This window comes from Zingiber officinale, chromosome 2B (assembly GCF_018446385.1).
Source record: "Zingiber officinale cultivar Zhangliang chromosome 2B, Zo_v1.1, whole genome shotgun sequence".
Classification (NCBI taxonomy): domain Eukaryota; kingdom Viridiplantae; phylum Streptophyta; class Magnoliopsida; order Zingiberales; family Zingiberaceae; genus Zingiber; species Zingiber officinale.
This window is the reverse complement of record NC_055989.1, coordinates 27,263,247-27,278,139: the sequence shown is the minus strand read 5'-3', so window position 1 is coordinate 27,278,139 and position 14,893 is coordinate 27,263,247. Positions and strand designations below refer to the sequence as shown.

Sequence of the window (14,893 nt, the reverse complement as noted above, 5' to 3'; positions counted from 1 at the left end):
CTTTTCATCCAGCGATCTGCTCAGTGTCTATTTGCATTTTCAGAAGTAGTATAAAATGAAAAAGGATTCTAAAGGCACAAAAGAAGATCATTTTACGAAGATCGGGGCCTAGCTTTGTCTTCCCATGGAGAGAAAAGCCAAGGGATGGAGTGTCCAAGACAAAGGAGTAAGCAACAACCCAAAATGGCCCTACCCATGCCTTGAGGCACGGGTTGGAGGAGGTGGTTGTGCCATCAGGCACAGCTAAGGAGCAAGGAAAGAAGCTGGCCGTGCCTTGAGGCACGACCAAGGAAGAAATCCAGAGTATAATTGGTTGTCACCGTACCAAATGGCACGGCCTGAAGCCAACCTGTGCCAACTACCAGTGAAGAATTGAGCTTGGTCGTGCCTTGAGGCGCTGCTATGCCTCCAGATTCATAGTTTTGAAGAACTAGTGGTGCTAAATGGAATGGCCAAAGAGGACAAAGTAGAGCAAGCTTTGCTTAGGCCGTACTAAATGGCACGGCCGTGTGCCTGAAGCCAGAACCAACTTGGCTCTGGTCATGCCTAGAGGCACGGTTAGCATGTGCCTCACCTCTATAAGAGGGGAACTTCATCCCCTTTCAAAGGAGGAAGTTTGGATGGACTGGAGGAGAACCTCTAGGTCAAATCCTTGCATCCGGGGTCACCTTCTAGATGATCTAAGGGCACACAGCTACTCCATTCTCGTTAGCACATCAAGATCCGCATCAAAAGGGCTTCAATCGACTTAAAAGGGGAGTTTCTACCCTTTTTCTTCTAGGTTTTGGAAACTTCTATGTATTTGAGTCTTTTGATTGTAGTTCTTTCTATTATGGAGTAGATTTCTATTGCTCTAGGATGTAGGGAGTAATTGTGATGTGTGGATGATATAAACCCTATTGAATTACCAATGCCTTAGTTTGATTAAGCTTATATGCATTTGTTCTGTTTGATTAAATGCTTGCATACAGACTTTCCCATATGATCATGAGTTTTGTTATCTAAATTGTATATCTTGTGCATAGATCTTATTCGTGAGTTAGTTACATTGCTGTGTGTCTATAATTGGGATTGTACGTGAACCTGAATTTTTGTTGACTAGATGCATGGATCATTGTCTCATTTGAGTGTACGTTCCAATATAGTTCGGCATGACCTTAAGATACTTGTTTGAAGTTGAGTATCTAAGGTAACTATCCTTCTATATGGAACCTAACCTCCTAAGGGAGAATGATTCTATGTATGGATGAGTTTATCACTCAACCTAATGGACTTTTCCTAATCATATGCTACGCAAGTGATCTACGTAATCTAGAGACGTACACCCGGGGGAGACCTTGTGACAGGAGGTACTCTATTAAAAATCCGAATTCTCTTAGTTATTTCTTCACTTGATGGCGTACTTGGTTACTGGCAGGGAGAGCACTCCAATACATCATCGCGGGGTGGTATTCAGTAGTAACTTAGACTATCCTACAAAAGTATGAGTAGAGAACTAGGAATGAGCTAATTGGTAGTACAACATCCACCATTACAATGAAACCAGTGGCCTAGAACACTTTCAGAATTAATGACTTACTCAAATTTACTTTCTATTTAATCTTACCTTGCAAAAAAACATAAATTATATCTTTATCGATTTTTATCTAATCTAATTCAAAGTGTAGGACCAACTAGCATTTAAGCTTCAATCCTCATGGGATCTACTTTTATAAATTTTATTACCTGACGACAATCGTGCATTTACGGTTAACACATCAAGTTTTTGGCACTGTTTCCGACAATTGAATGTTTTAAATCTAGTTAGTTTGCATCAAAGTTTGTCTAGATAATTCATTGATTCTTTAGTTCTTCTTTATCTTTCCTTATTGCATTTTAATTCTTCCATTTGAATTCTGCATTTTGTTTTATTAAAAAAAAAAATTCAAAACAAGCAATAAATTCTAGCTTGTTTCTTGTTGGTGTATTTGTGTATGCAAAGAAATTCTACAGATCTTTTGCCCGTTGATCCTGAGATCGACCGGGCATTTCATCGAAGATTAAATCTACAAAAGAACCAACAAGAATAAGAGCAAATAACCAGGGCAAAGAAACCTTTGAAGGATTATACTGCACCTACGCAAGAGGGCCTAGGTTCAATATCTCCAGACCTACAGTTGAGGCCAATCAGTTTGAATTGAAGCTACCTTTCATTTCCATGGTTCAACAACACCAATATGGTGGTGGTCCAATGGAGGACCCAAATCATCACCTTGGTAATTTCAATGAATTATGAGCACAATGCACATCAATGGGGCTCCTCTAGAAGTCATCAGATTATTATTGTTTGGGTTTTCTTTAAGAGACAAAGCAAAGACTTGGCTAAATTCCTTGCCTCCAAACTATATCACTTCTTGGGCCCAATGTGAGCAAGTTTTTCTGGACAAATTCTTTCCACCCAGCAAAACAGCACATCTCAGAAATCTAATTGCAAGTTTCAAGCAAACAGACTTTGAATCTCTCTATGAAGCTTGGGATAGATTTAAGGGAATGCTGAGAGACTGTCCACATCACAGATTGGAGAAGTGGCTCATGATTCACACCTTCTACAATGGTATTAATTATTAGACAAAGGTTTCCTTGGATTCTGCCACAGGCAGCACACTAATGAACAAGGGATTTGATGAAGCCAAAGATATCATTGAGAGTGTGGCTCAGAATCACCACCAATGGGCTTCAGAAAGGAGCTCAGGAGCAATCAAGATACCGGGAAAATATAGTGTGGATGGCCTAGACTTAATCACTGTAAAGCTTGATTCGCTGTCTAAACAATTTGAGAATTTGAATTCAGGTCCTGTAAATGCAATTTCTATATCTTGTGAAGTGTGTGGAGCCTCAGAGCATGTAAAAGATTCTTGTCCCTTTGGAGCTATCAATATGCAAGTATCTCAGGTGGAATAGTGTGATGCTATTGGTAACTACAATCAGAGGCAAAACAATCCTTACTCCAATACTTACAACCCAGGGTAGAGAAATTATCCTAACTTCTCATTCAAGAACAATCAAGGCTTTGGGCAACAATCAGGATAATAGTCAAATACACAATCAAGTCGTTTTGAAAAGCTACTTGAGGAGATATTAGCTAACCAAAATGAGATGAAGTCGGATATCAAGCAAATGAACATCTAGTTGGACAACACGGAAAGTAGATAAATGTAGGAATGGACAACCAGGATAAGTACATCAAAATGCTTGAAAATCAAGTTGGTCAAATAGCTAGTTCTTCTTCCTCAAGAGTACAAGGAAATTTTCCCTACAAACCTGAATTGAATCCAGTGGAGCACTACAAGGCAATCGAGCTAAGAAGCGGACGGACCTTGGGTATTCCCCAAGTGACCGCTATAGTTGAAGATGGAATTAATCATAGTGAAGAGTCGTCTACTCCCTCCTTCATTCCAGAGCAGGAAAAGAAGGAAGAGGAGATTACTATTGAGGTTGGAGAGCTCTCACCTGCAACTAAAATTCAAACAGTTCCATTTCCTCAAAGATTGCTCAAAGCGCAGAAGGATGCAGAGTTTGAGAAATTTCTGGAAAAGATCAAAGAAATTTGTATTGATATACCATTGTTGGGCACTCTATACCAAATGCCCAAATTTGCCAAGTTCATGAAGGATATAATTTCAAATAAAAGGAAGAAGGAAGGGTTTGAGACAGTTGCCTTAACTGTGAAAGTTAGTGGATTGCTTTTAAACGCTTTACCTCCTAAGCTCCAAGATCCAGGTAGTTTTTCGATACCATGCAAAATCAAAGGTACAATTATTGATAAAGCCTTTTATGATCTTCGAGCTAGTGTTAGTCTCATGCCATATTCCATTTGTAAGAAATTGGGGTTGAGTGATTTGAAGCTGACAACTATCGCACTTCAACTAGATGATTCCATATACAAATATCCTTTAGGAATAGTTGAAGATGTGAAAGTGGAGATAAGGAATTTTATTATCCCCATAAATTTTATTATCCTTTAGGACCCGAAGATCATTATAATTCTCGAAAGGCCTTTCCTAGCCACTGCAGGAGCTAACATAGATGTGAAGAATCACTAGCTATCATTAAAAGTTGGCAAGGAAGAGCTAATTTTCAACTTATCCCCAGCCTTATCGTATCCTTCTTTTGAAGCAACCTCATACTCTTCTCCAAGTACCTTCATGCTTATTGAAGATGATCATAAGTTTGGAGAAGAAAAATAAGAAAGATTTCTGCATCATCGGGCTCAACCCTCGGATATAATAGTTAGTCTGAGGAGGAAAGATTTGGTATTGGTAGGAAATAATTTCATTACGCTTCATCCCACCCCCACCCCCCCTCCAATTTCATTGGAGACTCAGTTGATGGTGGAGAGTGACACAGTTGGCTACGGAGGGGAGCATCTCCCTTTCAAGGCTAAGGCTCCTAGTTAAGCCGTGTTAAGGATCGAGCTAAGGACCTAAAACGAGCGTTGCTTGGGAGGCACCTCAAGAGTTTTCATTTATTACTTTGTTTCTTATTGGAGTTTAATATTTTTAATCTTTTCATTTTTAGGTCATGGATTAATAAATAATGAAGGCCAATGAAAACAAACGTTTCAAGTCATGGTCAAAAACTTGGGCCATGCATCTTACTTGGAGGAAAATAGGGGCCATGCCCAGGTTTCTGGACCTAGCCGTGTCTTTTGGCATGGCCAAGGCACTGCCCTTGTAATTTCACAAAGCCATCTTCAGAATTTTAACCTTGGCCGTGCTATTTGGCACGGGCTTGATAGCTGAAACAGAGCCTTTCTGGCTCTGCCCGTGTCATAAGGCACAAGCACCATGAAATAAAGGGAACTAGTCGTGCCATTTGGCACGGGCACAAAGGACGAGAATCAGAGCCATTTTGGCTCTGCCTGTGCCAAGAGGCATGACCTTAAAGAGGAAATCCAGAATAGCCTGTGCCATTTGGCACGGGTCGTGCAAATCACGCACGGCTGGGTTATAAACCCAGCCGTGGCCATGCCCTAGGGCACCGCAGCCGCCCTAGACATATTCCAAGCTTCCAAGCTCCTTTCTTTTTCTACTTTTCATCCTTCTTCTTCCTCTACACTCCCCTCCCCCGCTTCAAAATTTTATGTTTCTTACTTTAGATCTAGTTTTCTTACTTGCAAATAATTCTCCCCAATTTTGGATATATCTAACGTCATGAAGAGAATTCGCAGATTAACTGGATCTAACGGAAGGGAAGATCTGAACAAGGGAAGAGGGAAGGGCAAAGCACCCATGAAGGAGAAGGCTCCAACGAAAGGAAAAGGAAAGCGTCCTGCCATCGATGAAGGTAAAACTAACTAATTCTATGTTATGCTTGAAATGAAGATCAGGAATCCAGATTTGATAATTTTCTTAGCCGTAAGTTAGTTTGTACACACTACATGGATAGTACCACCATTGAGTGCTTAGGAATTAAAGATGATATAGATTGATTGATTGGTAATCTAGACTGGAGTGACATAATGTATACTAATGAACCAACCTATCCGCGAATTACCCTTGAGTTTTTGAGTTCTTTAGAGTCTAATTTCACTTCTGATGATGATCATGACTGACAAATTAGTTTTAGATTAATAAATCATGATTACCTTTGGACTCTTTACGAATTTAATAATTATTTTGGATTACCTACAGGGGTGCCTCGCAAGTTTGACTCTAGATATAATGCTAACTCCTTTTGAAGTTTAATTACTGGTTTAAGTGAACCCCATGACCAATCTAGATCTAAAGCCTCCCAAATGCAAAACCTCGTCTTTCGATACCTCGACCATATAATGAGCAAGACTATTTTTGGTAGAGGTGAGAGCGACGGAGTGGTAAGGAAAGTGGAGCTTTACTCTATGTGGGCCATGATTCACCAAGTGGAATTTGATGGAGGGTTCTACTTTTTATAAACTATGCAGAGGGCGGGGAAGACAAATTTGGGAACAATTGTATTTAGAGGATACATTACAACCATTACTAAGAAACTTGAACTAGACCTCTCGGGTTTAGAGGTGATACATGGCAATATCAAAATAGATATAGACACATGCTTAGCAATGAAGATGATATGTCAGGATAAAAATAGATTTAGTTTTCCTAGAAGGAATGGTTTTCCTATCCCTTTACCAAATCCTGACTGCACAATAATTTGCAACCCAAACATGGATTATTAAAGATTCAGTTCTCGGTTCCTCCGCATCTCCTAGAGAACATCACTAGTATCCCTCGTCTAAAGGCTTGCCGCCGGTCGAATTTCCTGACTTGGCTAAACATTCATTTGCCAATGGTAGTACAGGTCCTTCTAGCTTTGAGTTTTCTTCTTTTTGTACATCATTGGACTTTCTTCATGAGAAGCAAGACATTTCTCATAAGATGTTGGAGGACCACTGTGACTTCACTGATGAGCAATTCCAATATGTACAAGATCAGTTTCAGAAGAGGGATAACTTTTATAGTAGGGTATCCAATTTTGTGGAAGACTACTACATTCACCAAGGGAGAATGAATGAGTTTATGGACTCCATGGATATCACCAGTAAGTAGGTTGCCTCGATGTACCAGTACCATGAGAACATGGGTCACCTCCCTAGAGTCCTTAGATTCTCCCTGGGCTTGAAAGCAGACCTCCTTTGGGTGGTTAGTCTTCAGCGAGTGGTAGATTGACTCGGTTCCCTCCCCCTTTCCGTCACCCACCCCTATAGGTTTAGTTTCATTAAGGACAATGAGGGGTATGTACAGTTGCAGTTTCCATTCTTAGTTTAGTGCACTTTGTTTTCTTTCAGTTTTTCAGTTTTGAGGCATTTGAGTTACACTATCCACACTATTACTGCTGACTTGTCCATGAGTAAATTTTTAGCACGATAATTATCTAGAAGTCCTGAGTTACACTTTTCGGTGCTAGTATACTTAGTGACTTATTCATTATATCACTTGTGAATCAAAATGAGCATAGCATTTGTTTGATAACAAAAATTTTCGCACGTTTATGGTTTAGTTTCATGTGGTTAGGTCATTAGTGCTAGTATGCATGGTGATCTACTTTTCTCTATCTTCAATAGCAGGATATGAGCAATAGATTTCATTGAGAGGACATGATTCTAGTCTAGCTTGAGGATCTCTTTACACTTTATCTTATTTTGATAGTTGAAATTTCTAAAAATAGTCATGATTCATTAGATTTGATAAGTACTTGAATTCCCATGGTGATTTCTTAACTACATCTTGGTTACTAGATGATGCTTGAATCATTAAGATCATTTGGAAAAAATAGAAATTCCATTGATTGCATCGTTATAAATGTGTAATTGATATAAAAAACATGAAATACATAAAATAAGGGATTGAGAAAACTTTGTAGTCATGAGTGGAAACTAGTTATTTGCCCCTTTGAGACTGAGTTAGGTTACTGGAGAAACAAACACTAGATTTCTCTTGATATCAAGCACATTCTTTAGACCTTAGGCAGATATAAGATAGATGAACCAAGCCATGTCTACTGTTGGGAATAAAAAGAAAAGATGGTTCAATGACGACTTGACTGAGATTAGGAATTGATACTTGAGAAGTGTAGGCCACAATTTGCATTGAGCATGGAAAACTCATTCTAAGGATGAGTCAAATTCATTTATGATCATGCTCATTATTAAAATTATTTGATAGAGTTAGGATGATTCACGAAGAATTATGATGCACTTATCCTTACATATGCTTCTAGACTGCATAATTTATTTAATAACAATTGAGTGCTTAATTTTAGATCATTCTGGATTATGCTAATCGGTTTTGCTAGTTTGATAGAAATGAATAAAGTCATTAGGTATGCACATTCTAGCTCATAAATCTGAATTGCAGAGTTTGTTTGAGGACAAGTAAAGGTTTAAGTCTAGGGGTCTGATTGTAACGCCCCGCCCCTCCTGCTAAGGCCACGGGGGTTACTTTACCATACTTACTTACTTATTACAGCGGAAGTCTTATTCGTAACATTTTATAACCTTTTCATGACTTTAAAACTCACCATGACTAATCATCTAATCACATAAACCACATAGCATACTTAATATTGTTTTCGAGACATGATACTCAACACAAAGTAAAATGTCATGAAGTTATAAAGTAAATGACATAAAACTAGGCATAATTCTTATTTAGTGGAAGCAGGTATTTTCTTTATCCTTAGCCAGATCACTGCCACACATGTCCTTCTAGCCCCTCCTGCTGCTCCCCTAGTTCATCCATCCCTTGCCCTTATCTGTAGTACAAGAAAGTAAGCTGTGAACACTCATGGCTCAGTAAGTTCCTTTCCTACACACAAAAATCGTATAGCATATTAAAACACAAGTCATATCACATGTAGATAATTTCTTCATATCATGTAGCATATCATGGCATAATCACAACATATTCATCATACATGTCATAAGCATCATCATAAACATCATGGCATAAACATAAGGTATCATGGCATAGCATAACATAAACATCATACATGTCATAAGCATCATCATAACCATCATGGCATAAACATAAGGTATCATGGCATAGCATAACATGATCATCAAATGCACCTTGACATATCTTAACGTTATCATAAATATCATGGCATAATCATAAGGTATATGCAAGGTGTATTCTTAAACATGCATCATGAAAACATATGCAACATGTCTTTTGAAAACTAACATACATACTTAAACATAATCTCAACATAAGAGGGGATCCCGGCTTGTACCACGTACATAAATGCGCGCGTCCTAGTAGGTCCAAGGTAGCAAGTCTTGAACCCTACAAGGCATACATATACTAGGCCCGTTTCTTAGTCCATCGACCTAGGGGCACTTAGGAGTCCATCCCTAACGAGGCCCGTTTCTTAGTTCATCGACCCCGGGGCGCTTATGGAGCCCACCCTTGGTACAAGCCTTAAAAGTAAAATAGCATGTCATATCTACATAGTCCATATCACTCATGTCATATTCATGTCATGAAGAGTGCTCTTGATCCCACTTATAGGGAAGCAACTCTTTAGGCATAGCTTAAAGCATGTATATTTGAGCACACAGCATATCATGAACTTGAGCACACAGCATATCATGATCACATGCATAATTAAGCACACAACCTATCATGAATTTGAGCACACAGCATATCATGAATTTGAGCACATAGCATATCATGAGTTTAGGCACATAGTATATCATGAATTTGAGCACATAGCATATCATGAGTTTAAGCACATAACATATCATGAATTTGAGCACACAGCATATCATGAAGTTAAGCACATAGCATATCATGAAATTGAGCACACAGCATATCATGAAATTAAGCTCATGGCATATCATGAATAGGACCTAACATAACAAATAAACATCACAGCATGTCATACTCTTATCATATCATAAAGCATTGCATGTGAAGTTCATGGAAAGAACATAATTAGGTCTCTAACCTTAGTAACAAGTGGTGGCCGAAACATGTAGAGATGGCTTAGGTTAGCAAGCAACAAAAGAGCATGTGAACCCTAAACATTTAACATTTCTTAGAACATAAGGAACATCTCAAGCTTGTTTGGTATAGGTTCCAAGCTTTCTAGGTTCTTTTTCATATCATGGCCGAAACCCATTAAGCCTCATTTTTGGTTTATAAGCAACATACAAGCATGAAAAACCCTAACAATGGGCACATCATATTTCATAAAACAACTTGAGCATGTTTGATTTTGGTTCCAAGTTCTCTAAGCCTTTAACCCTAACATGGCCGAAACCCTAGCAACATGTTTCTAGGTTACAAGTAACATGAAAATGTTGAACTTCATACCAATATCTCAGTACATATCATGAGAAGCACCATAAGTACTCTTAGTCTAAGTTTCAAGCTTCTCAAGCCCTTTAACCTAATGTGGCCGAACCTTGTTAAGCATGGGGATTAGGTTTCTAGTGGCATAAGAGCATGAAGACCATAAGAACTTTCTTAGTATTCATTACAAGGAATAACATAGACCACTTAGTTTAGAATTTAAGCATCCTAGGTCTTAAAAGCAAGTGTGGCTGAGAGTTATAGAGCAAGAATTCAAGTTTCTATGCAACAAGCAACATAAGAACATCAATTTATTTCATATCTTTTCATCAAGAAGGTCATGAGTATCTTAGACTTGATTTAAACTTTCCTAGGGCTCAAGCCTCAATATAGTCGAATCATCATATGCATAAAAATATAGTTCAACTTAACATAAGATCATGACATAACATATTAGCTTCATATTTTGTCTTATGAGAATAATAGCATGCTTAGGTTTGGGTTTTAAGCCCTTGTAGGCCCTCAACTCTATCATGGCCGAATGTTCATGAAGATGGAAATCAAGTTCAAATCAACATACAAGTGGAAAGAAAACATTAATAACACCTTTTACCCTAAGGTACATATCATAAGGACAAGAGAGCATGCTTGATTTAAGTTTAAAGCTCTCCTAGTTCTTTTGTTCTTGCTTGGCCAAAAATCTAAGTCCATAAACTTATGTTCTAACCAAACATTCTAGCATGAAAATATTAGTTTAGTCCCCTTACCATAAGATACATATCATAACAAACATCATGAACGTACCTAGTTGGTTTTTCAAAGTTCTTTAAACCTTTCTTTTTGTTTTGGCCGAAACCCTCATGAAACAAACATAGGTTTTTAAGCAATATATTTACATGACAATCATTTAGCTATTGTACCACAGGTGAGGGGAACTTACATCCTTTCGCTTATGATTTTTCTTAAGGAGAAAAATATCCTAGGAGCCAAGGAAGGAGATAGCTTCTTCTTCTTGTTCCTCTTCTTGTTTTTGTTGCTTGAAAAGGATAGGTCTTGTAGGTGTCCTCTCTAGATTTACTTTTCTTAAAGAGGAACTGAGCTTAGTGTTCGGATCAAGGAGATGTGGGAGTCCTTGGTCTCGGTGGAGAAAGGAAAAGGAGGAAGGAGGAGGAAGAAGGAGAAAATGAGAGATTTCCTTTCTTATTTTCCATTTATTCACCATAAGGGGAATTTATGCCTTCATTAATTCCCTCTCTTAACTCTCCCATGTCTCTTCTCTTGATTCTCACGAAAATGAGAAGAGGGAAAGGTGAGGAAGGCAACTTGCCTTCTTCTTGTTCCTTCTCTTAACCAAGAGGAAGAAGAGGTAAGAAATTTGGTTTTCTCTTGCTCTTTGCTTTATTTTTTTCTTCTCTCCTTTAACTACCATTTTTATTCCTTCCTATCCATATGTTACTCATTATCCTAGTGGTGATTATGTCATTAGTCTTCCTCCATTATTTATGGGAGGTTCAAGGTTCAATCCTTGGCCTCCACCTCTTACCATTTATTTTTATTTTGTTTCTTAGTCTTCTTTTCCTCTTATTCTTTCTATTTATTTCCATGCTCTAATGAAAATAATACTCATGTACTTATAAAAATTCGTGGGTGTTACAGTACCCCATATCTCATAGAAAGTTCGTCCTCGAACTTAGAATAGCGATGGATATTTCCGTTTCATATCATCTTCCCGTTCCCACGTAGCTTCTTCGTATCGCTGATTTTGCCACAGGACCTTTACTAAGGGTACTTCTTTGTTCCTTAGTCTCTTGACGTCTCGATCCAATATCTGAATTGGTCGGCTCTCGTAGGTCAGGTCCTCTTGCACTTGTACTGCCTGTGGTTCAATCACTTGGTCCGTGCCCGGAATACATTTCTTTAACATCGAAACGTGGAACATTGTAAATGGATGACATCTCTTGAGGTAACTCTATTTCATAAGCTACCTTGCCGATTCTTTTCAGAACTTGGTATGGTCCTACATAACGCGGACTTAGTTTTCCCTTCTTGCCAAACCTCATAACTCCTTTCATAGGTGCTACCTTGAGAAATACTGAGTCTCCGACGCTGAATTCCAATGGCCTTCGTCGCTTATCTGCATAATTCTTTTGTCGGCACTGTGCAGTTTCTATTCGTTGGCGGATGTTCTGTATGGCACGGGTGGTGTTATCGATGAATTCAGTTTGAAACCCCATCTCTTTCTTTTCACCGCCTTCGTACCAACATATAGGAGATCTACATTTCCTCCCGTACAGAGCCTCGTAAGGTGTCATCCCAATAGTAGCCTGGTAACTATTGTTGTAGGCAAATTCCGCTAGGCATAGATATCGGCTCCAGCTCCCCTTGAAGTCTAATGCGCAAGCTCGTAACATGTCCTCTAATACTTGGTTAACCCTCTCCGTCTGTCCATCAGTCTGAGGGTGGAAGGCAGTACTGAATAATAGCTTCGTACCCAGAGCCTTCTGAACGCCTTCCCAAAAATGTGAAACAAAACGACCATCTCTGTCTGAAATGATGGTCTTAGGAATCCCATGTAACCTAACAATTTCTTTGACGTATAATTGAGCCAATTGCTCGTTTGAATAAGTCATTTTGATTGCTAGGAAGTGGGTTGATTTGGTTAATCTATCCACGATTACCCATATAGCGTCATAGCCGTTCGTTGTCCTGGGTAATCCTGAAATGAAGTCCATGGAGATATCTTCCCATTTCTATTCTGGAATTTGGACAGGCTGTAGTAATCCTCCCGGCCTCTGGTGTTCTGCTTTAACCCTCTGACAGGTCAGGCAGGCACTGACGTACTGAGCCACATCTCTTTTCATACCGGACCACCAGAATTTTTTTTTCAGATCCTGGTACATTTTGGTGGATCCCGGATGCATTGCACAGGGTGTGGAATGAGCTTCTTCTAATATCTTCCTTCGTAGCTCGGGATCCTCGGGAATACATAATCGATCCCTGAGATATAATATTCCACTGTCCGTGATACGGAACCCGTTATTCTTTCCTCCTAAGATCTCTTGTTTAATCTTTTGGAGGCTTTGGTCACTGGTTTGCTTCTCTAATATATTATCGAATAGGGTGGGTGCTATGGTCAGGGTGGAGAGTTGTCCGGAGATAATCTCGACTCCATGACATGAAATATTTCTTGGTTTCCCGATAGATTCGTCCACTGGTTTGCCTTCCGTTTTAAATAAAACTTTAGCATATTGACTAGAAATAGACGGCTGACCTGTGACGATTGTAGAGGCATTCTCCACATCTTCTCCGGTGAGCGCGAAAACCCTAGCGTTTGTAGTTGGTGGGGCTTCCAATCTTCCTTGGTTGATTGAAGTCCCTTCTATTGCACCTTGCATTTGATGTAGTTGTGAGGGGGCACTCTTGTTCTGGTGATACTGCTGGGGTGAGGCTTGAATCCGACTGGTGCAGTCCCTGGCCAGATGTCCTTCCCCTCCGCAATTATAGCACCTCCTTGAACCCTTGTGACATACTCCGGAATGCAGCTTTCCGTAAATAGTGCACTGGGGGTATTTCGGTTGCTTATTCGCTGGGCTGCCTTTAGTATTGTCCCATTGCTTCCTTTTTCCGGTAGAGGTCCCCTTCCAGTTTGTTTTGCTGCCTGAGGGTCTCTGACCTTCTGTTCGGGACTGATTCTTATTCTCGTTCATTGCTTTCTGATAGTGTTCTGTGATTAGGGCACTGCTGACTAGTTCCTCTGTAGTCTGCGGTCTATTAACTCCGCCGGCCACATTTAATGCTATCTCGGGTCGAAGCATCTTCAGCATCAGTCTGACCCTTTCTCTTTCTATGCGAACCAACTCTGGACATAGGCGTGCCAAATGGTTGAAGCGTTTTACCGCCTCGTTCACTGATAGGTCACCTTGCCGGAACTTGTTGAACTCGTCATAGTGTCGGTTCGTCACTTGCATATGGAAGAACTCTTCAAAGAACTCTGTCTCGAAGTCCATCCATGTCATCAGATTAATCTGTCTTTTTGCCTTTACTCTTTCCCACCACATCCTTGCATCTCCGGAAAAAAGAACGATACACATTTGATCTTTTCCGGCACAGGCCAGTCCAATAGCTCTACTATGCTTTCTACTGTCTTGAACCAGGCTTGGGTGTCCCATGGCTCGCAAGTACCTAAGAAATTCTCCGGCTTCAACCTTAGCCACTGGATCAAGTAAGTCTCCTGTCGGACCACCGGAATAGGGGCTATAGGTGGTACTGGTGCGGCTACTGGAATAATGGGCATTGCGTTCTGATTCACTAGCGGGGTGACAGGATTTTCTTGCTGACCCATTAAAGTCATGATCAGCTGTTGTTGCTCCGTGATCTGACGATGGAGGTCGGTAACTATCTGTGTCAGATCTGGTGGAGTCGTTGTCTCGTCTGCTCGAGTAGTGCGTCTCCTAGCCATGCTTATCTTCATTAAACGACAATAAATTATCGTTATTTCTATCCAGGTTAACATAAGGTCGTTATCATTCTTATTCTACCATCATGCATACCTATCCTATAGTTGTGACTTATCATAATCAGACAGGATAAGTAAACATGCATAATATTAAGGCATCTTAAAAAGAATTTAACTTAAACATATAAATTCTTACTTGGAGCGGCAGGATGGAGGTTTGACATGTGTGTAGTGAGAGGCTAACCTGGCTCTGATACCAAACTGTAACGCCCCGCCCCTCCTGCTAAGGCCACGGGGGTTACTTTACTATACTTACTTACTTATTACAGTGGAAGTCTTATTCGTAACATTTTATAACCTTTTCATGACTTTAAAATTCACCATGACTAATCATCTAATCACATAAACCACATAGCATACTTAATATTGTTTCCGAGTCATGATACTCAACACAAAGTAAAATGTCATGAAGTTATAAAGTAAATGACATAAAACTAGGCATAATTCTTATTTAGTGGAAGCAGGTATTTTCTTTATCCTTAGCCAGATCACTGCCACACATGTCCTTCTAGCCCCTCCTGCTGCTCCCCTAGTTCATCCATCCCTTGCCCTTATCTGTAGT

The 14,893-nt window shown here is 39.7% G+C and overlaps 1 protein-coding gene and 1 non-coding gene across 2 annotated transcripts; one reads left to right on the top strand and one right to left on the bottom strand.

Moving 5' to 3' along the window:
- Nucleotides 1-2,451: 2,451 nt before the first annotated feature.
- On the bottom strand, nucleotides 2,452-2,558 carry LOC122049799. Its single transcript, XR_006131056.1, has one exon. It is a non-coding gene; the product is annotated as a small nucleolar RNA R71 (small nucleolar RNA).
- A 642-nt stretch (nucleotides 2,559-3,200) lies between these two features.
- Nucleotides 3,201-4,004, top strand: LOC122048210. Its single transcript, XM_042609804.1, has one exon. It carries the CDS (start codon nucleotides 3,201-3,203, stop codon nucleotides 4,002-4,004), a length of 804 nt encoding a protein of 267 aa, XP_042465738.1.
- The last annotated feature ends 10,889 nt before the right edge of the window (nucleotides 4,005-14,893 follow it).